We start from the raw sequence: 27,533 nt of genomic DNA on the forward strand, positions 1-27,533 counted from the left end.
TGCCCGACGTCGAATAAACATACCTACTTTATAACCTTGCGAGTTGTAAAGTTTGATGACTTTATAGGTTGTAAAGTTGTTTCCGCGCATCACTATCTCCACAAATCAAAAATACACCGTACAGGAGCTTTTGAGGTCGCAGCCTCACATTATTAAGTACAGCTTTAATGCTTTTCTGGCAGTTTGGCTAACACATTGTAAATATGTTTTCTTGTACAAAAACATTCTGGTTTCTCATTCTATTTTGGTCAAGGTTGTTCCAGTAACTCAAGGTGACTGACTGTAATATATTCCACAACTCCCTCTTTTTTGTTTTTGAATATCTGGTTCACAGTGAGCACAGCAAGGACCCTGGCTTTATTCTTCTTTACATTCTGTATCATTCTCCAGATGATTTGGAGGACTACAAGAAAAAATACTACACAAGCACATCCAATTCCCACCAAAACCCATATATGCAGACTGAGAGCTGAAAAACATGGGTTTGGGTCTAACCACTTTGCGCTATGAGACAATGTCATCCATTTTGTCTTGCAGTGTTAATTCTTGCAAACCATGCAATTGTTTTTGCAGGGCACTAGCTAAATCCTGAACCAGGCCTTGTATATTAGCTGAAAATGCTCTCTGGAGATGTTGTTTCACTTGAGTCCACTCATAAACACTACAAATCCATTTCAACAGTTTTACACATAAATCCTTTTGGGTATATTCCCAATCACAATGAAGTTTTATTCTGGTAGTCAAAGTGTTCTGTCCATCTCCTATCCACAACAGGGCTGGTTCACATACATTTATTGCAGAGGTATGAAGAGCTGTCGAGTTCTATTCTTCCCCTTAGATGACTGCTCTCCAGTCTCATCAGAAACTGTCTTTACAGAAAGTTTGACTCCTTTATCTGTGTTACGGAGGCACTCAGAAGTCAATTTTAGGTAAATCTGCACGGTTGTGATATGCTGGTGCCTCTAATTTACAGGGGGCCCAGTACAAACTCAAAACATCTTCTTTACTTACTTTAGATACCTTGCACGTTAAGACCCAGAATGGAAACAAAATTCAAATTGCTCTGAACCACCCCTCCATTCCCCATCACTGATAAAAAAAGTGATATTTCTTTGACAAAAAATTGTTAATTGGTTTCTTAGAAATACATACAGGAGGGATCTCAACAAAATACTGTTGCATTTGACTAAATTTAATACAGTCCTTGTTTTCCAGCAACTGACCTTCTGGTGGTATCCATACACCACCTACCCAGTGTGTGTCATTGTTACTGCACTGTTGCAGGAGATGATAGCCAAATAGGCTAAGAAGGTATTAATTGGAGTGAGGGGCCTGCTACTGCCATCATAGTACTTGCGTTTTGTTGTAACTTCTTTAGCTGCCCCCAGGTAACATCACTGGCCTCTTCCTTTCGTCTCCTCTGTTTCTTTGTTGCCCTCTGCTACAGGGACAGACACTGCCATTTTTCCAGCTTATAGTAAGGTTTAACATATTTCGCAGGAAGCCACTTCGGAATACACACACACCCCTTCCCCACGTGGTTAACTCTACACGCCCTTGCTATTGACTGTTGTGCAGGGGATCCTGATACAAAACCTTTGGTCTCTGAGACAGTGAATCTGGAGCACGGAAGTGTTTTTCCACTGCTGTGATAGAGGAGGGAGGCATAGCATGATTCAAAAGGTGTAAAGTATATGTTACATTGTCTAATTGTTCTTGAGAATCCAGCCTAAATATTTCTAAGGAGGCACAGTCTGCACTTTTTCCTGCGCAACTTGTAAACCATAAAGTTTCAGAACTTGAAGTAAGTGTGTCACCACACTCTGCATATAATCAGATTGTTCAGCACAAGCTAAGATATCATCCATGTAATGATACATTATAGCCTCTGTGAATGCTTCACGTGTAGGCAGCACAGCAGTACTCACAACAAGCTGGCAAATTGTGGAGCTGTTCATCAAAGTCTCTAACCCCATTTTGACTTTCATGTTTATTGGATATTTGTTGGGACATGGCTAATAGAGAAGGGGCATGGCTCTATTGATCCGTTGTATCAGGAGAATTCTGTTCTAAGTTAGCATGAGTAGGCCTCAGTTAGCATGAGTTTGGTGTAGCATAGTGGAAAAGTACTGAGCGGTTGCTCTCTGGTTCAGCTGAGCGTTTAGATAAACAAGCTGGGGAATTATCTCTAGCAGGGTGAGAAGGTTGCATTCCAGAGAAACCACAAGAAGGTTGAGCTCATTATGTATACTATCCAATCAATAGAAGACGAGTAGGCATAATTATTGTATACTATCCAATTAATAGAAGACGAGTAGGCATAATTACTGTATACTATCCAATTAATAGGTGACGAGTATGCATAATTATTGTAAGTCTTATATAAATCAGCTTAGTGCATCAATAAAGAGAGGTATGCTTATCACTCATATTGGGTCGACCGCATTCCTTCCTCCGTCCGCTCGGGTCTGGAACTCTGATGGAATTTTTCTCTCGGCAATTGGCGCCCGAACCGGCGATCCGAAGCGGCGGATAGAAGCAAAAGGCACCGGGAGAGCAGCGACCGGCGGGCAAGATCGACCGAACACTTTGCTGCGGTGTGTCGTCTCCGAAGCCTGAACCGACTGAAGTTCGCCAGTGCTGGGCTACAGGAAACAAGGGCTGCAAGAGGTCTCTTAATTTAGCAAGAGGTACCGTACTATAATGATGAATAACGGGGAAATAGATTAAAAATGATGAATAACGGAGAGATAGATAACAGAGAAACGGATTAAAAGAGATAGATAACAGAGAAACGGGTTAAAAGTGATAAATAACAGAGAAACGGGTTAAAAGTGATAAATAACAGAGAAACGGATTAAAAGTGATGAATAACGGAGAAACGGGTTAAAATGATGAATAACAGAGAAATGGATTTAGAAGTAGCCCTAGATTTATTACAAAGCTTTTTAGAAAAGCGAGGTGTTGATCATAGTTACGTTAAACAGCTAGCTGGTCTAGTAACATTGGGAAAAACTAAAGGCTGTTTTCAGGATCCTGATTTATTATTTGATGAAGGAGAATGGAGGAAATTGGGGGATGTGTTGTGGGATATGATCATAGACGAGGATAAAACAGCTAAGAAACTGATGAAACCGTGGAGGGAAGTAATTAATAATATTAAGCGTCATAAACTGGAGAAGAATTTAGCCGCGGTAGCTTCACAAAAACTCGGCAAAATGGAGCCTTCCGCTCCGCCGATGGAAACAGGCATATCTGCGTTTTCAGGGGGGCCAACGCTGCCACCCTCAGGACAAGACGATTTGTTATTTAGTACATGTAAGGCTCCTGTTTCTCCGTGCTGGCAATCGGTGTGTGTAAAAAAGAAAGCAGAGTTGAGTTCTAGTTGGAATGTAGATCAAGTACAGCAGTCGCAGCAGCAGAAACAAAGTTGTGAGGAGTATAACGATCGGAAAGCTATAAGTGAGTCAGAGATGGAGAAAGTTGTAAAGGATACATCTAAGAGACCAGTCAGGTGTCCAGCACTAGTTAATTGGAAAAAGGTAATGGAGGATGCTGCAGACAATGGAGATTTTGGGCCAGATTCACCTTTTGCGTTCCCCGCACTATTTGAGCGAGATAGATATGGAGATATGCACGGGCACTATAATCCGATTAGTTGGAAATTATTGTCGCAGTTGAGAGCTACAGTTTCGGAATCAGGGTTGCATGGAGAGCCGACTAAACAGCTTTTAAATTATTTGTTTGGGAGTACGTTATTGTGTCCAGAAGATATTAAGGTAATAATGAGAATGATAATGACACAGTCACAGTTGTTATTGTGGCAAGCACATTGGCAGAGATTTTGTGAGGCTTCTGTACAGCAAGCGAGAAATCCTAATGATCCTTTAAGTGATGTAACGGTAGAACAGTTAATGGGGTTAGGACCATTCCTTCAAGTTCGAGCTCAATTAGAAATGGGCCCCGAAAAATGTGCTGAGGCTATGAGAACAGCTCGAGAAGCCATTGAGCATGTTAAAACATCACAGCCATCTCCGTCGTACATGAGTATTAAGCAAGAAAGGGATGAATCATTTGCACAATTTATAGACAGGATTACTTCAGCAATAGAACAATCAGATGTACCAGGCTGGATGAGGGCAGCTTTGTTAAGACAGTGTGCATTGCAGAATGCAAATTCAGTAACTAGAGGTATCTTAGTGACGTTACCTGCAGACGCTACCATAGAAGCTATGTTAGACAGAATGAGCAGAGTTCCGGTAGGGCCACAAGCCATGATGGTAGAGGCTATGGAGAAGCTAGGGAGAGACCTCCTGCAAGCCCAGCAACAGGCATTTGCTGCATTAGCCCCGCTACGTGCTACTCCTGTGGAAGTAGAAAGACGACCACGCCCGAATGAGGGAAGACAGAGTAATAAATGCTTCAGATGTGGAAAAGAAGGTCACTTTCGCCGTGACTGCCGGGTGCCTCGAGTTTGGTGTGAGAACTGTAAATCTAGCGGTCATAATACTGAAGCATGTTTCTCGGGAAACGGGAGAATGAGCGCGCCGAGCCGCCGCGCTCCGACAAAAGTGGCAGCTCCAGCAATCGAAACGCCAGAGGATCTACAGAGAGAGCACCACATGACAGTGACAGCTGCTCCACTGGTACGCTCCAACCTGCAACAGCCGGGAGCCTCGGATTGGACTTGGCAACCTCAGTAGATATCAGTTTGATCGATCAGCGGCCACAAAAGATACCATCCACCTTTAAAGGACCTTTAATAATTAATGGACAATCACAAGGGGCATTGTTAATTGGTCGTTCGTCGAGTGGTATGAAAGGCCTTACGATTATCCCGGGACTTATTGATGCCGATTACAAAGGGATTGTACAAATTATGGTTCAGACACTGTTTCCTCCAATTTTCATTCCGAAGGGTAGTCAAATAGCACAATTGATACCACTTCCGCAATTAACAAAGGACATGACGCCAGCATTATCTTCAGAAAGAGGAGGTGGTGGATTTGGATCGACAGGACCTGCTGTGATGCTAACTATGTCAATGAGCCGGCGACCAACTGCGTCAGTTCGAATGGAATCTAGAGGACAATCTATTTTACTTACAATGTTACTGGACACTGGGGCTGATTTGACCATCGTAGATGAGGGCGCCTGGCCTCAGGATTGGCCAACAAAACCTATGGACGGGGGCGTTGAAGGAGTAGGAGGTCATTCATCAGTACGTCAAAGTATTGAACGTATTCTGTTCATCATAGACGGGAGAAAAGCCAATACATTTGTTACAGTAATGACTCTTCCTGCAGGTGTAAATGGACTAATAGGTCGAGATATACTGGATCAGCTAGGAGTCATTTTGACAACTGAAAGGGCTTTTCGCTAACGGTCACTGCAAAATGGGCTTTCCCGATCCCTCTTAAATGGACTTCAGATGACCCTGTATGGATTGAGCAGTGGCCGTTAAAGATGGAAAGTCTTGCAGCAGCACATCAGTTGGTACAAGAACAGTTTGATCAAGGACATTTGCAACTGTCAACAAGCCCATGGAATACGCCTATATTTGTGATTAAGAAAAAATCAGGAAAGTTCCGACTGCTTCATGATTTGAGAGCTGTAAATGCACAAATGCAACCGATGGGAGCATTACAACCTGGTCTTCCGAATCCGGCAATGCTTCCTGAACACTGGAAGTTGTTAATTGTGGATTTGAAGGATTGCTTTTTTACTATTTCTTTGCACCACCTTGACACACAGCGATTTGCCTTCACTTTGCCAGCGATTAATAGGGAAGCTCCTGCTCAGCGGTTTGAATGGACTGTGTTACCGCAAGGAATGAAAAATAGTCCGACATTGTGTCAATTGTTTGTGGACAATGCGTTGCGTCCTATTCGTGATGCCTGGCCTACAGCGATGGTGTATCACTACATGGATGATATTCTTATTGCACAAGAACAAGACTTTACTGAGCAACAATTGCAATTTTTACATTGTCAGTTGTATAAGGAGGGTTTAGTAATTGCTAAGGAAAAAATTCAGCGACAAGAACCGTGGTTGTACTTAGGGTGGAAAATTACTGACTCCCAAATTCGACCGCAAAAACCGCATATTACCACAGATATTAGGACACTTCATGATGTTCAGAAACTCATGGGGGATTTACAATGGTTAAGGCCTGTCGTGGGTATTACCAATACGCAGTTAGAGGTGTTACGACCATTGCTGCGTGGAACCGATCCCTCCACTCCGGTGGATCTCTCTATGGAGCAAAAACAAATGATCCAGAATTTAGCTCACTTAATCACATTGGGTTTTACAAGGAGACGTGACCCTGCAATACCTGTAGATTTTTCTGTTTTTCAAACAGATGGTCATTTAATTGGGGCTCTTACACAACATAAAGAGAAAAAGGGGGAGCGGGAGGAATTTGGGATACTTGAATGGGTATTTCCAAAGCTACAGCCAAGAAAGTCAATACAGCAAAAGGTCGAAACCTTAGCAGATTTAATAAGGAAGGGTAGGAAGCGTGTAATTCAGATCACAGGGCAAGAGTTGCAGACAATATATGTTCCGATGAAAAAAGAAGCAATAGAGTGGTACCTTCAGAATAGCGAGGAGTTGTGTGAGTGTTTATTCTCATCAGCTACAACTATATCCTTGTCTCCTGTAAAGGCGGCAATAGTGCAGTTTATTGGTCACAATGAATGGATGCAGAAACCTCTCCGCAGTAAATCACCCCTAGAAGATGCCCAGACAGTGTTTACGGATGCAGGAAAAAGGTCCAGAAGAGCTGCAGTTACCTGGATCGCTTGTGGTGAGTGGCACCACCACTTGCTGGAAGCTGTTCCGGGAGATTCCTTGCAGACATTGGAGCTTGCTGCTGTTGTATGGGCCATGGGGAAGTGGAGAGAGGAAACAATTAATATTGTGACCGATTCGCTGTATGTCGCGGGTGTGTTACACAGGATAGAAGATTCTCAGATTAAGGATGTTAAGCAACTGCGTTTGGGAGAACTGTTTAGACAGTTGCGTACATTAATTCAAGGAAGAACAAAACCATATGCAGTGATTCACATCCGTAGTCATATGTGGGATTGTGGCCTTGGGGAAGGGAATGCTAGAGCAGATAGGTTGGTAGCATGTTCTGCCCCTGTTAGTGATTTTGCCAAGGCTAGAGAATCACATAGTGTGTTCCATCAGAACGCGAAAGGATTACATTCACAGTTTAAGATCACTGTAGAGGAAGCTAAGGGAATTGTACGGACTTGCCCTCAGTGTAGTCATCATGGTTCTGGTCTAGGCGTAGGGGTTAATCCTAGGGGGTTGGGTCCTAATGAGATCTGGCAAATGGACGTGACGCATGTGCCCTCAATGGGTAGGCTCAAATATGTACATATTACAGTTGATACATATAGTCATTTTGTATGGGCAACGCCACAGGCAGGGGAAAAAGCTAGTCATGTAATTCGTCACTTGACGGCGTGTTTTGCTGTAATGGGGGTACCAGCACAGATTAAAACGGATAATGGGCCAGCTTATTGTAGTGAGAAGATGCGTAAATTCTGTCAGTTATGGGGAGTACAACATGTTACAGGGATTCCACATTCCCCAACGGGACAAGCAATTGTAGAGAGAATGAATCAAACGCTGAAGCAATATTTGCAGAAATTTCAAAGTATCACGGACAGTCAAGAAAGGGTTATGAAAACATTGTTTGTTTTAAATTACCTCTGTATATTTGGATCAGATGAGGAGCCACCAGTAAAGTGCATTCAGGTCTCTCAAAGAAAGTAACTGTTCAAATGAAGGTGTTTTATCGAGACCCAGAAACTGGACAGTGGAAAGGGCCTGCAGAAGTTCAATACATTGGCAGAGGATACATGTGTGTACTTACTCCTACAGGGCCAAGATGGGTACCTGCAAAATGGACTCGGCCAGCATTAAAGGACTGATGGTGTTTATTTTGACTGCCATTGGTACAACCGCTGTCCCGCATTTGTTGATGAAGCAACAGAACATTTGGTTAACTTGGGCCAATAAGACGCACAATCCTAATTTCTGTCTGAGTCTCGCTTCAGCTCAAGAGCCATTCAAGATGTGTCTAATTGGAATACCTTTATCAGTCAATGAATCTATTGAGATGCTTACAGGACTGTATAATGTGTCTGTTTGGAACAACTGTAATTGTACGGGGGAACCTGATGCTTGTTTAGCTCATTTACCCTTTAATAATGCATCTTGTCGATTAGCTTTCCAATCGCTAGGTGGTGGGCCTCGCTAGGTTTTCCTTCATGGCTGTTGTCATTCTTTAAACCAGTATTGGTAGGAATTGCTTTTATTTTGCTTATATTGCTTATTGGTATGTGTTGTCTTTCATGTATTAGGCAATTATGTTTAAAGATAATTGATGCTACTTTTCGCAAGGAAGTGTTATTAGCCCAAAGAGAAAAAGGGGGAATTGTTGGGACATGGCTAATAGAGAAGGGGCATGGCTCTATTGATCCGTTGTATCAGGAGAATTCTGTTCTAAGTTAGCATGAGTAGGCCTCAGTTAGCATGAGTTTGGTGTAGCATAGTGGAAAAGTACTGAGCGGTTGCTCTCTGGTTCAGCTGAGCGTTTAGATAAACAAGCTGGGGAATTATCTCTAGCAGGGTGAGAAGGTTGCATTCCAGAGAAACCACAAGAAGGTTGAGCTCATTATGTATACTATCCAATCAATAGAAGACGAGTAGGCATAATTATTGTATACTATCCAATTAATAGAAGACGAGTAGGCATAATTACTGTATACTATCCAATTAATAGGTGACGAGTATGCATAATTATTGTAAGTCTTATATAAATCAGCTTAGTGCATCAATAAAGAGAGGTATGCTTATCACTCATATTGGGTCGACCGCATTCCTTCCTCCGTCCGCTCGGGTCTGGAACTCTGATGGAATTTTTCTCTCGGCAGATATTGTTTTTCCTTACCAGATCAAAGTCCTGTTTCAGATCAATCAGTGTAGTATTTGCTTTATCGAAACATTGGCTGTTAATACTACTGGAAATACAGCATTTGAAATTTCCTTGGAGATTTCTCACTTGCAGCAAGCAGATCTACACCATCCAAGCAGCTTCTTGTAGGCTATGCAACTAAACAGAATTCTCAGAAAACATTATTTGAGCTTACAATTTACTTAACAAACATTGACCCAAGAGAGGTATAGGGCTTTCTGGCAAATACAAGAATTCATATGGTAAAACTTTGTTCCAAATTTGGCATTCCACTGGTTTCAAAAAAATGGCCTTTCCTGCTTGTTTTCCCATGACCTCAAAAACTAGCACAGTGAATTTACTAAGAAGCCTCTTACAACTAGTTACTACAGAATAAGTCTATTAAATTTCACCCTCAGACTCCTTCATTCTTTCCAGCAGCAACATTGCTGGGGGGGCGGGGGGGTGGGGGGGTGGGAATAAAGCCGCCCTTTTGCCGCTTTAGCAGTGGGCACACAAGGTTTTTCTTTTTTTTTTTTCTTTCTCTTCTTGCTGCAGTTTAGATACAGGCAAGACCACACAGGTGGCATGATCACTGATACCAAGTGGGATCTGCCAGGCTCTGGCAGACTCCTCGATTACAATCAGCTAAGTTTATCTTGCAGCTTGACACAGGCCTGAAATTTATGTTCAAGGTGTACAGCACAGGCCTGGGATATTTTGCTTTTTTGTTTTGCAATTTCATTCCAGTCATAATACACTTTATATGCAATTCCAATTAGCTGAGCAATAGTTACATTCGTCAGTCCCATTTACCTTTTGCAATTTCTTAAAGATGTCAAAAACCAGCATATCAAACATCAATTCATTATTCCATTTTCCTAGATCCAAATCAGTTCATATTCTAACAACTTTTAAATACAGCCTCTTTCAAGTTCACATCCATCATAGCATTTAGTTTTGTTTCCCATACCTCCAATGCAAATCAGAGTAACAACTGAAATTCTTTTCAGGTCTCAAAATTATTAGATAACAATAACAGCAAATTAACTTACAATACTGCATCCCATTTTTTCCAAAGTTCTGCAGAACAACATTAATTGCAATACAGCACTATAAATCAGACCAAAAAGTTACTCTAATGTGTAAGGATGCATCCTAAGAGGGAGCAGGGTGGTATTTTAGTAGCAGAACTGGTTCCCATTTTGTAATTATCTCCCCAAACAAGATTCTTTTGGTACCAAATATGAATATGCAAATTAAAATACTGAGCACAGATATGAAAACCAAATACCAAGTTCAAATATGCAGAAGGATCACAGTTACACTTATTCAAGACAATATCTTGATTTTAGTATTCACCTTTGAACTGCTTACTGCTCAGCCAGGTAGTGGTACCGCCGGGTCTCCCTGACAAAACAGGTCAGTGCACGCTGGAGCCCAATTGGTACCCGCCCCCCCACTGCCCTAGCAAACTGGACTGGGCAAGGCTTTTATTAGTGTCTCATCTGGGGTGCTACAACTGTTATCCCGAAAACAGAATTCTTTACTTGGTGTGCATACAAAAGAGCCAAATTTAGTACACAGAGATGAGACACAGCCTATCACAGAGTTGCGCAAGACTGGATACTGGAATAAAGCTAGCATGCTAGAAAGAAAAGTAACAGCTATTACACATAAAAACTTATCATCACGTTCACGCAGTAAGGAACTAAATTACTCATGATCTTCTGTATTATCACAAAATGCACATTTTGAGTCAATGGATTCTCATGATTTAAAAGTCTGTGAACTTACTGTACCATATAACAGACAAAGACCTATTAAACTGTAATATTCTTAAACAGATACCTACAAAGAAAACAGGTTAATGAGGAAAGCATCTTGCAGATTTTAGCAAGTTTACTGTGACCTGTGTGTTATCAGTTAACTCTCTCTCAGCTTGTTGAAGTTCAAACCGTTCCGCCTGTAAAACTGTCTGAAATGATTTAATGATCTCTTGTAGGGATTTATTTTGTCCTACTCTTCTCTCCTTAAAAACAACATTAATTACAACAAAGTGTTATACTTCAAGGTTCTATTCTCCGGACACTTTTCCCAATCATTTAATTTATACAGCAGCCACCATTAATGACAATATTTTACAAAATCTTACTTCCTCATATTTCCAAGTGCATTCCTATGTTCTAAAACACTTCCCAATACCAATTTCTTAGGAACACAACTGAAAATAGTCATTTATGACCCCATCTCGTAAGTGAAAACCATGAGAAGAGGGAGGGAGGGGGGGAAGCACAGGGCTGCTTGCAGCACGAGTGGGAAAAGTGGGGAGAAAGTTTTACGGTGTATTTATACCACAAAGAAACAATTCTAACAACAACCAGTGAAACAATTAACTCACATTCCTGACAAGCTGCTTGATTTTCAGAGAGGCAATACACAGAAGCATGTAATATACACTGTAAAACTCGCAAATAACATGTTGATAGCAAACATTAGCATTCTCTACTGCTAATTTCAACACCAGTGCTTCCTTCACTTCTAAGTTTTCAACCTGCTTATTGATAGCCTCTTGAAGATGGTCAATAAATTGCATGTAATTCTCACTGGGACCCTGACAGTAGTTATAAAAGATTTGGCTGCTTTGTTGGTTTCAGACACCTCTACTATAGCTTGATATGCAAGGTCTGCTGACTGCCTCAGGATTTCAGAAACTAATAGCGCCTGTAATTGTGGTGTGCCAATTAGTGTCTGTTCCAAGAGTTGGGGGATACCTGCCCCTTTCAATGAGTCCCCATCATTCCATCCTAAATGATCTATAGCTGTTACATTGCACAGGTCAAATTTTCCTTGAGTCTTTCGTGGTTTATATCCAATCTCGGGGCAACATGTACACATACTCTTTTTCCTGTTAACTCAAAAAAAAAAAAAATGCTGCAGACCCTCATCCTCATCCAAGTCCTCAAATAATGCAGACTTGAGCGGTGCTGGAGAATCGTTGGTAACAGGGGGGTTCGAAACAGTGCACATTCTCGCCAATATTTTCTAGCATCATAATTATTCATATAACCTGAGTCCCCAGGAGCACCCCCTTTCCCGTCACAATCATCATGACCGCATTGCTGATTGTTGGATTCACTCACTGTTAGCTGATCTAATCTGTCACACAGTTCTTTTGTCCAGTTCTTATCCAGTGACTCCTTCTGCTCTCTCGTGGAAGTTGAAGGGTTAAAAGGCGGTAAAGGCAGATACAAATTGGTAAAAGGACTGATAGTACACTTGTTTACCACCTTAGCATTCTCAGCTTTCACAGGTTCTTTGGGCAAGTTGTCTGACTCCAATCCTCTGGACTTGCTGTTCTCACCAGGGTTGGCCAATGGTACAGGAGGCCACCCGCTCAGCATTTTTCCTCCCCCCACCCCGGACTGCTGAGCTATCGGGGGTGCCGAAAGCACAGCAGGGGATAGAATAGGGAGGGTATCGAAGACACGAACCGGGTAAACTTCACAGCGACTTTCAGGATACTTATCAGGCTGTAACGCTGCAAAAATTCTGGCAGCAGCAGACCATTCAGCCTTAACATCTTTTAAGGTAGTGATTATAAGCTTCCATGTAGTTACTAATGATTTAGCTTCTTTATTTCCATTGCTGACTTTATCCCATAATTTCTGCCCTGTGTTGTCCCAAAGTTCAAGTTTAAGTTTTGAGTCACTAATGCTCATAACAGTCTTTTCAGGTTTTAATTGCTTCACTGTAGTAATTATCAGTTTCCAGGCAGTTACAAGGCTGAGAATATATTTTTCACTGTGAGTGATTGCCTTCCACAACACAGTTCCCACTTCTTCCCAAGTCTCTATTTGAAAAGCTCCTAACAGGTCAGCAGGAAACCCATTGCCTCTACACCAAATTAATAGTCTTTTGAGGTTACTATCCTCATACTTCACCCCTCTCGTAGAGAGAATATGCAAGAGGAGCCACAGTATTTCTTCTTCTTCTTTAAAAATATTCTCCCCCATCTCCTCTTGCCCCCAGCTGCTCACCTCTTTGGGTGTCCGTTGCAACGATATCGGATCCTTTATCCCTCCTCTGTCGCTTCTGTAGCGATCCATCAGGAGTCATGCAGCCTGCAGACTATGTCCCAGTCACGGTCCAGCCGAGCCGTTCCAGCTGGGGCTCGCTCCCCGCAGCAGTCGTCCCCCTGCTGTAAATACTCCTTATGGATCACGTTGGAGTCACCACTTGCGAGGGCGAAAACTCATGGACTCCACACAATCCAATATGAATTCAAGCAAAGCCATTTATTACAGAAACAAGCCTCCTTATATATGCAGTTATTTCCTGATCACGCGTCCATGCTCCAAGCATGCATTAGCTGATTGGATATTGTCCATGTTCACGAGCTGTCCACATGCCCGAGTCTCACTGCTGTTTTTCAGGGTGCTGTTTTTCAGCCTTTGAGCTGGCCTTGAGATTCCTTTGGCTAGTTCAGACATAAATCTCCATCTAATAGAAAACCATCCACACAACAACCTCAAGAAAATCCCTCAAATCCCCCACACTTCATCATCTAATTTATACAATGGCCACTGATTATAATATTTCACCAAGGTTTCTCTATTCACATTATCACCAGGTGGTTCCTCAATCTCTTTCATGTGAGCTAAAATACACCCTAACTGGCCCTTTTTCGGAATACCACTACTATGCTGTCTTTCCATTATGCTTTGTGCAGAACAACACAGCTCATCTTATAATAAATACATACTAGGAGTATTAATACATACATCAATACTCCACAGATAAAAGCTACCCATGACATACAATCGTCACAATTTGTACTCCAAGTTTATCCCGTTTTCTCCAAAACTTACAGTTAAGACAAAAAAAAATTCAGGCACAAAGCTCAAATCCATATAGCACTCAGCACTACAATTAAGACATTTTACAACATAGATTGTTTCACAACACCCACACTTCTCACAAGTTAAGGCCACAGCAGCTTCTACTATATCTTTAGGCATTAAAGTGCATAACCAAAACCAAGGTGTATCTAAGAATTAAACAAAACTACAGTATGCTTTACAGCTGTATACAGAGCTGGCTTTAAACCACAACAGAGTCATAAAATAACCAATACCTGAAGTTTTCCACACAAATCCACAGAATACCAAAACCATCAGATTCCAGAAAACCAAGTAACCAAAGTATACCTTTAAGGAGCTAGCAACCTGGTGTATGCTATCCTGAATAAGAATTCTGTATCATGACTTATGGATAGCCCAACACCACATGACCAGTCCCAAATTTCAGAAAATAATGCCTTCTTACCAGAGGTCCTTGTCTGTCCCCACAGTGATCTGATTGAGACGAGGAGTCTCTCCAGAGAGTACTTGACTCAATGAGTCCTGCAGCTGGATAGAATCAGTTCTCCTGCCTTGCTTGCCAACTGAAACAAAGAAATAAACTTAACAGCAGAGTCAGTCACAGTATACATTGATTTAGCAGCTTCTCTTCACACCAATTTCGTATGCTAGCTGCCATACAGTTTTCCTTTTCTTTTCTCTTTTCTTTTCTTTTCTTTTCTTTTCTTTTCTTTTCTTTTCTTTTCTTTTCTTTTCTTTTCTTTTCTTTTCTTTTCTTTTCTTTTCTTTTCTTTTCTTTTCTTTTCTTTTCTTTTCTTTTCTTTTCTTTTCTTTCTGGGGTGATATAAGCATTATAATGAATGATATTGTTCTTTCTGGACAGTACTATGGCTTAATGGGAACACAACAGCATTTTGCCTGTGGGTATTTGTTTTATTTGACTTTGATGAAAATTTGTATGTGCATCAACAAGTCCATGGGAAGCAGCAGGCTTGGGATGTAGGTTCCTGAAGCAGAAGGCAGCTCCCCACTTCCTCTCTTCTTTGGCAGAGAGATGAGACAAAGTGGTGATAATGTGTTCACGCACACTTGTTTATTTTGTGTCAATGACAGGAGCAATGAAATTTCAAAGCAATCTGTAATATAGAACTGGAATACTTTAAATGAATCAAATCAACAATTGGACAAAAGGAAGGTAAAGTTTTCCAGATCCTTTTGCTGTTATCCTGGAATGGAGGTGATCCTGCATGTGCACGAGGCAACACTTCTGCATAGCCTACCTGTATGGGCTCAGAAGTTCACCTATGCGTGTCATTTTGCAGGATAAATCAGTCAGGAAACTTCCAATAACACCCTCCTAAATGAGATATATCCTCCAGGAAAGCATCCAGTCATACAGAGAAGGAAGAGGGGGATGCTGACTGTCAGGACTTCACCCAGTTAAACAGAGCTCACTCTCAAGAAAGACTCTTTAAGGAAGAAGTCCATTCAGCCTTGAACAAAATTTTATAAGATGCCATAATTCTTCATTATAGCTGCTTCAGAGCTACTTCACACTCTGCTCTGCCCTCATTACGGACCATCCAGTCAAAAAATGGGTCAAAAAAATGCCCTGAGGCCAGTAGAAGCCAGCTACTGAAGGCTCTTGTTAAAACACCTGAAGGAACTCAAAACTCAGAAAAGGAGACTGAGGGATTTCAACGTGCAAAGAGGAGTCACTGAGGACAAGAGGGGAAGAGACTCAGGGGGAGCAGGTCATAGAGTATAATCAAATAAATGCAAATAAATAGCAAATAAGGGGGGATTGTGGTCTACTTATGGATATTCTGGAAGCAGACGAAAAGGCTGACTTAATTGGATAAATTATTAACCATAAATTATTCATTCCACTTGGATTATTAGCAATCCTGTTTATTCTTGTAGCCCATTTTGTCTTCACAGACCTTGCAGGTAAATGCAGAACTGGTTACTTGGGTAAAGCGTTTTGATAAAGGAACAAAGTAAACTAGTCAACATGCTTACAATGGCTTCCTGTCCAAGGGCACTTGACGCAGATTACATTGCACAAATCAATAATTCAGATGTGACTTTGAAACAACCATGACTCACACTGAACCTTTATTAGAAACCTTGTTAATTGTTTACATGTGCAATCAAAAAGCCTGTACTTCATTTTGGCATTAATAGAGCCAGTACAGTCTCCTTGAACTTTACGTGGAAAAGTCTGAGATTAAACCAAGTAAAGCAGATATATCTATCCATAGAGCTAAGATGTTTTGTGAAGGTTGATCTGATTGCAGAGAGCTGTTAAATGATGATGACTTTCTACTCTAGCAAAGGAAAGCAGGAACTGCCTTACTCACTGGCTAATTTATCTTCAGATGTGGCATGGAAAGAGAATTGCATGCCTGGTCAGAAAAAAGGTGCAGCATTAAAATTCAGCTCCTCTTGGAACTGTTTAGGAAAGCTTTGCTTTCTGCCCCATTGTCACGGTCCATTTGGTGATGGACTCATGATGGTTCGTTTACCTTGATCTCGAAGTGCAAAATGAAGGCAACCAAAATGCCAAGGGGTTATAATACAATCAAACAGTGTTACTTTATTATTTTGCCCGTAAAGCGGCACGCGATAGAGAAAGTAGAGAAAAGGGAAAGAAAAAGAAAAGGTGGGAAAAAGGGTTGGCTACCACCAACGAGTCCCAAAGGTGTCCCTATGGTTTCCAGTCCTGTAAGCAGCGTCCTGCCAGGGTGTCGTGATCCATGATCCTTTGGTGGGGAGATCTCAACGATGTCCAGTCGGGAATCATCTTTTATGCTTCTTCACCCCACCTCGCTCCCATGGATTGAGGCCAATATCCGCCTTTGTTTCGCAATCCAGGCTGAACTGCATAGGCTCGAAGAGCCCCCACTTTGCTTGCCAGAACCCATCTGCGCCTGCATCGCCTCACGTTCACGGGTCTCTTACTTGACCACTGGGTGACCTCAAGACCCTCGGTGAGCCTCTGCGTATGCTCTTCTTCATTTGCCTTAGTAACAGGGAGGAGGTAGGGGCAAGTTTGGCTGAGGCAGCAGGTGAAATCCATCTTCTGGACAGCAGCTATTGTTACCTGTAGCCCCCAGGTCAGAGAGACCTGTACAACACATCCTCAGGCCTCTCTCCAAGTCATTGTACAATTCTCTCTATCAGGGCATCTGTTCTCCAAATTCCTGATGGTGATGTTCAGGCAAATACTGTTCTTTGGACCGACTCTTACACCCTTCTAACTTTTCAGTAAAGTGAGATCACAGCAAGTCTGACAGACTTTTTGCTGGTAAGCCAGGGCACCCAGAGCAGTTTGCTTATTCTGAGGGAGGAAAGCTCTGCTCTTGGTCTGATCACCATAGTAATCTGCCTCAGGCCTGCTGCATCTGCCTGTAACTTGTCTGCTTGGGTCTCTCCACATAGCCTTGCAGCCTGCATAGCTGTAACAGAGGCACCCCAGAAATCAATTTAGGCAGTAGGGCACAAAAGGGGCTAAAGAGTCATCAACTGCCCTGTCGGAACTCATCGAGGAGGGGTGGGGAGGTGTGCAACTGCCACAATAACTCATGTTAGGCCTCCCTCTGTTATCACAGCTCTGTTTCAGATGTGTTTCCTTTTTTCCTATAGCCCACACAGAACAGCTCCTTCACAATGTAGTTCCGTCCCACCATCAACAGCAACAGGTTTTTTAATTTGCATAATATTTTGGATCTGGTACCAAAGATTCTTCACATCTGAGAGATGAAAATGGGTGACTGATGATAGCTCCTCTGCTTCCCAGACTCCCCACTCCTTGCTCTGTGCCCATCTTCCTGTTAAACACTTCTCTGGTTCCTAGATTAGCGATTCTTTCAAGGTCACCTGCTTTCCAGCTGCTTTAGGAGGAGAGTGAGGAGAGTGCAGGAGTCCAGGCACCGCAGGTAGGAATGCTGGTGTCTACCCTTAGGAGCTTGCTTCCCTCTTAGTCTTACTTAAAACATAGAGGCAATGCTTACCTCCAGATCTGGACGCTGATACCTCTGCTCTGTTTTAGGGGAATGTGGACTTCTTTGCCATGTACAGTTCAGAGCCAGTCCTGTGGGGAATGAGTGTCCTGTACCCCAGAGTGAAGCTGTTCTTGGTCCACTAGGTAACCTCGCAGTCATGCCTTACACACAGTTTTGGGAGCCAGAGATAGTGAAACGGAGAAAAAAAACTTAACAGCAGAGTCAATTATACCGTTAAGCGGCATTCTTTATTTTATCAGCACTGGGGAACACAGGGGATCATCCTCCATAAGTGCTCCAAAGACTGGATGCTCTTGCATTGCTTACATTCACATAATTATTACATATGCCTTACAATTTTTGACATACATCTATACTAAGAAATAATTTATTATGTTAGTTATAATTTTTAGTTTCTTACTTACAAAACATCTATTAATCATTAGTTAAATATAAACTAAGCACTCTGCTTCTAAACAATGTATCACTTAATCTTCTGTCTCCCTCTTGTTATGCAGAACAATCTAAAAATCGAAAAATATCCCCTTGTTTTGCAGATGGTCAGAAAGCATTTATCTCATGTCAATTGGTTAATGATGGGTATGTCTTTTGTAACTTAATCACAATATACATGAATTTGTCAGCCTCTCTTCAATAGGTCCCTTTCTTAGAAGATTCTCAAACCCAAGCTATGGCTTTCTTCCATGATCTGAAATAAATACAATGAAATGGTAAAGAAGGCACACAGCAGAGTAAGATATGGAAACTCTGAAGATATTTTTGGTTGACTCCTATTTTAGAAACCATGTGTAGGAAACTATTACCTTGCCAATATAATAGGCTCAGGAAGGATCTCTCAGCAAAGCATATTTTATTAATGATTTTGCAAAACCTGGTGTTCTACATAAAGGTAGACACACAGAATAGGGCAAAAAGCCCCTGTTTAAATCCCCCCCCAAATCCCGTCTGCAAATTCCCTCCCCTGTTCCCGATTGGTAGGTACTGCAGGGTTTACAGACTACCTGACACCTGCTTCAGTTTACCTATCACATTAATCTAATTTTAACAACCCCCTCCCTTTATTGATTTATTTCAATTTAAGTATGGATTCCTGGCTCTCTGGCTACCCTTCCCCCAACTTAACTTTTAAACACAGGAATCAGTTTGCATTCTGAGATTAGCTCAAAGAGACTTTGTTTTACATTCAAGATTGACAGTCAGATGTCCCTCAGTCTTTATCAGGTTTCAGATTTACAGCTGCAAAAACAACATTCCTTCTTCAATGGCTCCTTACACGTGGCCTGGCTACGGCTCAGGCCCTTACCTCCTCTGGAGCCTGGACCAAACTGCTGCTGGTTTCGCTAGGGGGGTCGAGTGCATCCACCACACTTGTTTACTGGAAATCCTTTGGGTCTTTTGAAAAGGGAATCATCCACTTACAGAGACAGTCCTGCTCATCCCTGGTTTTGAAGAGCTGCTTTTAGAGCTGTCTCTGTCACCCAGAGGAGCTGAGCTTTAACTCCTCCACACCACAGTGCCTCCAGGATTCTGTGGTAGAGTGTGGGGTGGTACTGCTGGGAGATGGCACCAGGGATGCCTCGGGTATACCCCACTTGGAGATCATAGCTATCAGACCCTAGGAATAACACAAATGTGGGGCCATCCATTTTCTTAAAGAAATAACTGCAGCCTTCTTGTGTTGCTTTTCCTGCTCATACGGTTGGGAATATAACCTTGGAAATGCACTCAAATTTTGAAATTACCTTTTGCTTCCAAACATTCTTCAAGAATCTTATCAGCAATGCTGAACAGTTTTTATGCTGAGCTAAATTGCCAAAATAGCCATTTAGTTGAGCTGTGACTCAGAAGATCTGACATCTGTTCAGTGCTCTGCTACCAAGTTCATCTATGGCCTTAAACAGCTCCCTTCTTCTGACTGTAACACAGAGGGGTGAACCAACAGTGAAGTGGGGGTATTTAAATAGCTAATGTTTTGCTTGTTCAGATGCAGAAATCATCATGGCCCCTGAACATTTTAAGAAGGAAGACAGCAGGTGTTAAACATCAATAAAGTCTGCACAGTCTCAGCATAGCATCTAAGAGCAGAGAAAATAAATGAGCTTCTAGAAAGTTCCAGTCATTCCTTTAACTACCTGGAGCCCTGGAAATGTTTTAGCATTTATTAGGAGAGAACATTTATCAGGCTAATATTTGAGTTAATACAGAAATAACTAAGCATGTGTGTGTTTATATATGTAGTTGTAGAGTTATATAGTTAGAATTATAAATGTAAGTTACAATTGCACAGATAGTTTAAAGTTATATAGTTTATATATATAACTCGACACATATATAACTAGAAAATCACACATACTTATATATAGATTTATTTTCTGGTTTAAAGAAAGAGTGAGACCACTCCCCGTATAACAAGGGTGTCTCAAAATTGGCTCAAGACTATCTTATCTTCCCTTCTAAATGTGGAAGAAATCGAGCAATATATTCCAAAGATATTGGAGTGACAGTAGACCAACAGCATTGCCTTAGAAAACCAGGACAAAAGTCAAGCTTAGCATTTGGAAAGTTTTTGATAGTTCTCACACTGTAGCACTTGCATAAGCAAAAATAATTACTTTCAAATGTCCTCACAGAAAAACTGTTTTATCAAAATATTTACTGCGAGTACGCGGCTGAGGAAAACATGCAGGCCAACTCAATGAGAGTGATAAAGCATGATTCAATTTTTTTGCCCAAGATAGCGTGCATTTATACCAAATACCATAATTATGCATACTTGTCTCTATCTAATAGGCTAAGCACTAAAAGGTTACATTTACTTACTCCACCTACTTGGGTTTAGCTAGCTATGCGCATCCCGCATTCTTCTGACTCTTATCTCTTCAAGGATATCCTGACCCTGCCTTAGTCAGTACTTTTGCATTCCCCCCTTTCCCACGGCCTAATAGAAAAGCTAACTAAGGCCTACTTATGTCAACTAAAATGGGCTCTGCTCGTACAGTTGCTCAGTGGACTCATGTCCACGCTCCTTGAGCCAATCCCTGACAGTTTACCTTTTTACATTCTAATTTCACTGGATTTTTTTACTGTTTTTTTTTTCAGGCTTGCATCCCATTTTCTACCTCTTTCCTTTTTCCTGTTGAAAACAACTTATAAAAGAGCCAGACAAAAGTCTGCACAGCCCCAGACTCCCATTGCCTCAAAAATCCACTAAAGAGTACTACAAAGCTTGGGCACACAGAAACATCAAGAGAGATTTGGAAACCATGAAGAAAGTGAGAAAAGGGCAAAACCACCAACTGCTTATGCTATCCACCCATTAGTTTTGACCCAGAGTGTTTATTCCTTCTCATTATCTCTAATTACAGAACTATTTTACCTTATCATCTAGATGGGGTGTGAAGCTTGCTTGTTCTGAAGAAGAATGTGGACACATTGTTCATTGTCACTGAGAAAGCTTCTCAAAGTCTTGCTCAGACTCTCTGTGAAAGGAATCAGAGCTGTTGTCTCAGCTCTCCAACCCCAGACTGCTAGCAAATTCTGTCCAAACATTTTCAGCAGTGGTCATAGACCTGACAGCATTTTCTGGGAACATTCTCACTAAAGAGAGTTTCAGTAGTGAAACTTCTCCACTTTACAGAAGATTTTATGGGCAGGACTGCCATATGTGGCTGAAGATGCAGGGCTGAACTCCTACAGACAGATTGCTTGCAATCTTCAGATACTCCTGAGCATACTTCCAGCCTGACTCCAGTGATATTACAGAAAATTGAAAGGATTCAGCACCATGGATATAGGATTTGGCCCAAAAGAAGTCTTCATTGCCTTTGGTGGAGTAGTTAATTTTGAGTGCTTTCAGGGCATTGAAAGACACTCTCTAAATAGACTCTTACAGATGATGCAACAGATATTAGACCAATCAAGAGAGCTGGGAAACATTTTGCTCTGGAAGAATTTTATCATTTCAAATAGCCTCTCAGAAGTTTACATATTCATCAGTGTAATTTTTCTCAGAATACATCTGTTTTGTATGACATTTTTTGGGTGATCAGGGGTTGAGAGTACTTATGGCCATTTTTGACAGGTTCCCATTTCTTGTGACTTCTGAACTGAGGGAACCAGTGCAAAAGGTTCCTCTAAGTCCTACCCAGACATGAGTTCCCTCCCTTTCCTTTGTCTGCTTTCATCTCTGTGACCCTCAGTATCAAACACAGTTTAATCTTCCAGGGCTTCTTGATCAGCAACCCAGTCTCCAGGAATAGGATAAGTCTTTGCAGCCTCCTGACATCATAATTTACTAACCCTTGTGTGCTGGCACTGCTTATATTCTAGGAGGCTGCTTACATGCTGTGCAGGCACTGGCTTTTGGTCACACCTATATCTTCTTGTAGCAGCCTTTGTGTTCCTTGCCCTGCCTGTTCCCCTCCTCCCCTACTCCTCCACTAGCCTGCCCCAACTCCAGTGAACACTGTCTTATGACATGAAACATAGCAGTTAAAAATATTTACATAAAAGCACAATCTATTGTGGAACAGTAATGGCCATTGGAAATCCCAAATACTTTACTTATTTTTCCCATATCATGCTTCTTTAGTTCTTTCTACTTTTTAAATTATTTTTGTAAGCTTACAGGGACCAAGATGGCTTTTTCCGTCTGGTTTTAGATCCTGTTGATCACAGTGGACTGTGTTCAATAATAACATCAATAGTGAGATGGCAGTAGTTTTGGATGTAGGACAGAAAGTTAAACCGTACCAGTCTGAAATAAGCATGTTTTTTGAAGCTTCCTGGTAGTCTCTTATCCAAGTCGTTAATTGATCGGAACCACCAGAATAAATGAATTATCAGATTTTGTGCACTTCTTGGTGCTTCAGTAGATGTCCTGTCAACTGCAGAAAATAAATTTTTGCCTGAAGATATTCAGTTGCATAAATAAACTATTAACTCATCAGCATGCAGGCAAAACATCCATGTCACACTTCATTTTTGAGAGCATGTCTTTCTCTCATTCTTCTTGACTGTACTACCAGTCCCAGATCTGACAACATTTTTTCATCCAGTCACAAAGGGAAAAGCAAACAAGGGTATATTTGCATCTCATCTATGCAGTGCTGTGAATTACTTTGCTACAGTCCTGTTTATCCTTTGTACAAAAACCAGATGCTCTGATTCTGCTTGTGAGCACATATGAAGTTAGGAAAAAGCAGTGATCTCCAAATTCGGTTATGGACTCTCCCATTATTTTCTGATGGAGTTAGAGCATAGTTCAGTTTCCCTCTTCTTTAGTTAGAAGTCCTATGGAAAATCACAAAGAAAAACATTTTTAAAATTCTGGTATTGTTCTCTGATAATGGTTCAAACCAAGCCTCAGGTGTCTAGGGAAAAAGATTTTAACAGCTGACTCATTCCCAGGGAGAAATCTCTTAACTTTGCTTCCCATCACCACAGAGGTCTCTAAAATTCTAGTTCCACCAGAAGCATGCCAAGTTCCTTTACTTGAAGGTGGATTATAGCCTACAGAATCTATGTAGTAGAGAGAACCAGGTCTAAGGTGAAAAAAAACAGGTATTGTTCATTCTCATCTCTTCTGTGAGTTAATGGAAGAATAATCTAAAAAAACATAACGTAAGGAGCATGCAGTTAAATAGCCTTCTCTTGTTCTCCACTTATCCTTGTATTTCCTAAAATGATACATTTGACCTTTTACGTCTTTTGAATTTGATAGCAATATCTTTCCAAAACAAACAGGCAATTGTGACCTCAACAATGTCAAATAATTTTATCCAGCATTAGTGCCAGTCCTTCTCATTTAACTATTTCTGATACAAGCCAGGATGCTGTTGGCCTTTTTGGCCACCTGGTCACACTGCTGACTCATGTTGAGTTGTCAGTCGATAAACACCTCCAGATCCTTTTCTGCCAGGCAGCTTTCCAGCCACTCTTCGCCAAGCCCGTAGCGCTGTCTCGACTTGTTATGAACCAAGTGCAGGACCCGGCACTTGGCCTTGTTGAACTTCATGCAATTGACCTAGTACCATTGCTCCAGCCTATCCAGATCCCTTTCTAGAGCCTTCCTACCCTCAAGCAGATCAACACCCCCACCCAACTTGGTGTCATCTGCAAACTTACTAAGGGTGCGCTCTATCTCCTCATACAGATCACTGGTAAATATATTAAAGAGAATTGCCTCCAGCACTGAGCCCTGGGGAACACCATTTGTGACTGGCCACCAACTGGATTTAACTCCATTCACCACCACTCTTTAGGCCCCGCCATCCAGCCACTTCTTTACCTAGTGAAGAGTACACTCATCCAAGCCATGAGCAGCCAGTTTCTCCAGGAGAATGCTGTGGGAAACAGTGTTAAAAGCTTTACTAAAGCCTAAGTAGACAACATCCACAACCTTTCCCTCATCCACTAAGTGGGTCATCTTGTCATAGGAGATCAGGTTAGTCAAGCAGCACCTGTCTTTCATAAACCCATGCTGACTGGACCATATGACCTGATTGTCCTATATGAGCCTGTGTACACAAGCACAGGCGCATCGCGAGAAGAGCCAGAGGCCACAAATGTAATTGCAAAGAGTAAGTTTTATTTTAGTTACCTCTCTACTGGGGGATCTCCGTAGCCGCACCTAAGCTCCCAGGCAGAGGCAGCGTAAGCAGGGACGCAGGCGCTGATAAGTTTAGTTCTGCTGGAAGATCGTTAGGCCGGCTACGCTCGCCTATATTTAAAGGTTTAGAGCAGATGCAGCTTCTGGCTGTGCTCTGCTCTTTCTCAAAACAAAGCAGGAATCTCAGACATGATAAGGTACTGTAGGGTTTCTCTCAGGCCTATGTTATCTCACACAGAGGTTCTACTTGTCAAGCACACAAGGTCAGTAAAACAACTAGTGTGATGTATGTGCTTTCTTTATATCCCAGCTGCGGGTCACTTAAGCGTGTTTACCTTTCTCCTCCTCGCCCAATCTTCCACAATTCCCATACATTCCACCCCCTCGCCCAAGGGACCAGCTTTGCTGGGGCCAGAATAGCCATAGGTGTTCACGTGGGTATGTAAAGTTCAGAACAGTGCAATTTAGAGAGATACTCAACAAACACATATACATCTATAAAGAGAGAAAAGGAACAAATATATGTGTGCAATAATAGGTTGCATCTGGCGTCCCGTCTATCTTCTCAGGGAATTAGATGAGTCTTTCAGCCAGGCGCTGTCAGTGGATTGCTTCATTTGATGTGTCAGTCCCACAAGATGTTATCTTCTATTCTGGCTAGTTCATTATCTGTCTTGAAGCCGCACTTGGGTTAAAAAAGTCAGGGCAGCATCTTCAGCCACTACCTACCCAAGGGAATAAGAACAATGAGAAACATTAATGTTAAAATAAAAAAAAATAATAAAACATAATAAAAAACAAACAAAAAAAAAAAAACAAAACAAAAACCCTTGGCATAATATATATCTGTAACAGGACTATTGCTGTAATAAATGACAGCAAGAGATCTGCAGCTATTAGTCTTGTGGAGGTGTGTCCTGCATATTATACTTGTAACGTAGGGTTACAAGGCACGACGAGCCAATCTGTGATAAAGGTGGAAAACAGGGGCATCTTCTCCTTCCAATAATACATACGCTGTTGCTCCAGCTCCTTCAGCTAGTATTACTCCGGGTTTGACAACCTGGTGTGGGGTAATTACCCACACAGACTGGAAAGCCGTGGCCTGTGCTTTCTCAGATTGAACTTCAACACGATGTTGGGTTGGCGACACCAATAACACCATTCCAATGCTGTCTCCTCTAGACAAAGCACAAGTAGTCATTGAAGATATCTGAAATACAAGAACTCGAGTGTCCGATATTAGCAAAGGATGCAACATAAGAGGAGAAGTCGGAGTACACAACCATATAGCATTCTCAGGAGTTATTATGTGGACTTTCACATTCAGATTAATAGGTTGCGGTCCCACTTTGCAATCCATTGGGGTGAATAATTCCATTTCCCCTGTAGTTAGCATTTTGGGAGAAATACCATCTGGAAGGATTTCAATCCACACCAGGTTTTGCACTGGGGGTGTTGTGATGCGATCATAGGGTGTTTGATTATGGATAATCCCACTGTTAAGCAAAAAAACTGTTTTAGTCAGATATGGGCTCCAATGTTGCAAAGTTTTAGTACTGGTTAGTTTTTTCATTTGTTCCTTCAACATCCCATTCATCCTTTCAATTAAGCCATTGGCCTGGGGATGATATGCAATGTGAAACAACCAGTCTATCCCTAACCCTCGAGCCCAGTCTTGTACATTACATCCACTAAAGTGTGTCCCTTGGTCACTCTGTATTTGATGGGGAGGTCCATAGTGATGGATGAGTTGTTCTAGTGCCTCAATCATATTATGCTGATTAGCATGTTTAGTGGACTTGGCAAATAATAGCCCTGACACTGTATCCACAGCAGTGAATACATATTGCCACCCCCTAGATGGGGGTAACGGGCCCACATAATCAACTTGCCAGGCATTCAAAGCCCACTGACCACGCTTTATCTGTCCCCACGGACTACATAGTGCTCTCAGGTGTAACCGTGTACAAGTAGCGCAATTATGTGCACATGACATATAAGCATGTAGAGGCAAAGGGATTTGGTTATGAGCAATGTCCCATGCACGTGCAGTAGAAGCTGAGCGATGACCACAAGCAATATGTGCATTTAAAGCCTGAGCATGTATGTCGGCAGAGGTCATCTCATCTACCTCTCTGTTTTTCTGTGACTCAAGTGAGTCATCTTTTTGATGAGCTGAAACATGTCTCACTTTCAAAGGAGATGCCTGTACATGCTGCCAAATTTGTTGCCATATATCTGCCCCCCATATAGGATATCTCTGTACATGCTAATCGTCCTGGGCCCAGCGGGGCAACCACATTGTGAGACTTTTATATACCACCCAACTATCAGTATATAAATAATATGCCTTCCCTTCCAGGATATCAAAGGATGCTGCAATCAGTTCATCCCACTGACCAGAGGCCTGCACACCCGTTTGCCATAATATTACGCCTGGTAAAGGAGCATATGCAACCGCCGTCCATTGCCTTTGTCCAGTTGCAGTGTATGTTGCACTGCCATCAGTAAACCAGGCATCCTTCTTGTGCTCTTCTGTTAACTCATCGTAAGGGGGAGCCTCCTCCACAGGAGAGGTAGGGATGTCTCCTAGAGGAAGAGTTTCCCCAAGTGCAGGCACATGATTGAATGATATTGTACCAAGAAGGGTGGCATGTAGGGTAGTCACATGTGAGTTTCCTGGTAAAAATCGTTGCTGCAGATAGTGTTTCCCCTTCAAGTACGTAGCTGCCTGAGCTACTCCTGCATGGGCCCTAACAGAGTCATCTGCAACCCAGCCATGAATAGGTATGGGAGTGTGTACGGTTACACTATCTTGACCGATGATACGTTCAGTTTCCTGCAGTGCCCAAACAACAGCCAGAATCTGTTTTTCCATTGGGGGTATAATGAGTAGCAGACCCTTGCAGTGCTTTAGACCAAAACCCTATGGGTTCCTTCTGATTTTTTGGTCCAGTCGTCTGCCACAATCCCCAAGAGACTACATCATCCAAAATTGTTACTTCTAGTTCAAAAGGATATCCTTGCCTGTGAGTATATAATCGTTCATGTTCCAT

General features: G+C 41.9%; 1 protein-coding gene across 3 annotated transcripts in view; it reads right to left on the bottom strand.

Moving 5' to 3' along the window:
• Window positions 1-18,048: 18,048 nt before the first annotated feature.
• Window positions 18,049-27,533, bottom strand: part of LOC135577184 (phosphatidylinositol 3-kinase regulatory subunit alpha-like) — a 56,957-nt gene continuing 47,472 nt past the window's right edge. For 2 of the 3 annotated variants that reach the window (XM_065045026.1, XM_065045025.1), the window contains 2 exons: window positions 24,154-25,655; window positions 18,049-23,156 (listed from right to left, as the gene is read on the bottom strand). In XM_065045026.1, coding sequence (XP_064901098.1) covers window positions 25,418-25,655 — 238 coding nt within the window. In that variant the 3' untranslated portion in view covers window positions 18,049-23,156; window positions 24,154-25,417. The remainder of the gene's footprint in view (window positions 23,157-24,153; window positions 25,656-27,533) is intronic. The other variant, XM_065045028.1, reaches the window with a different exon arrangement.

Source organism: Columba livia, chromosome W, assembly GCF_036013475.1.
Source record: "Columba livia isolate bColLiv1 breed racing homer chromosome W, bColLiv1.pat.W.v2, whole genome shotgun sequence".
Taxonomy (NCBI): Eukaryota; Metazoa; Chordata; class Aves; order Columbiformes; family Columbidae; genus Columba; species Columba livia.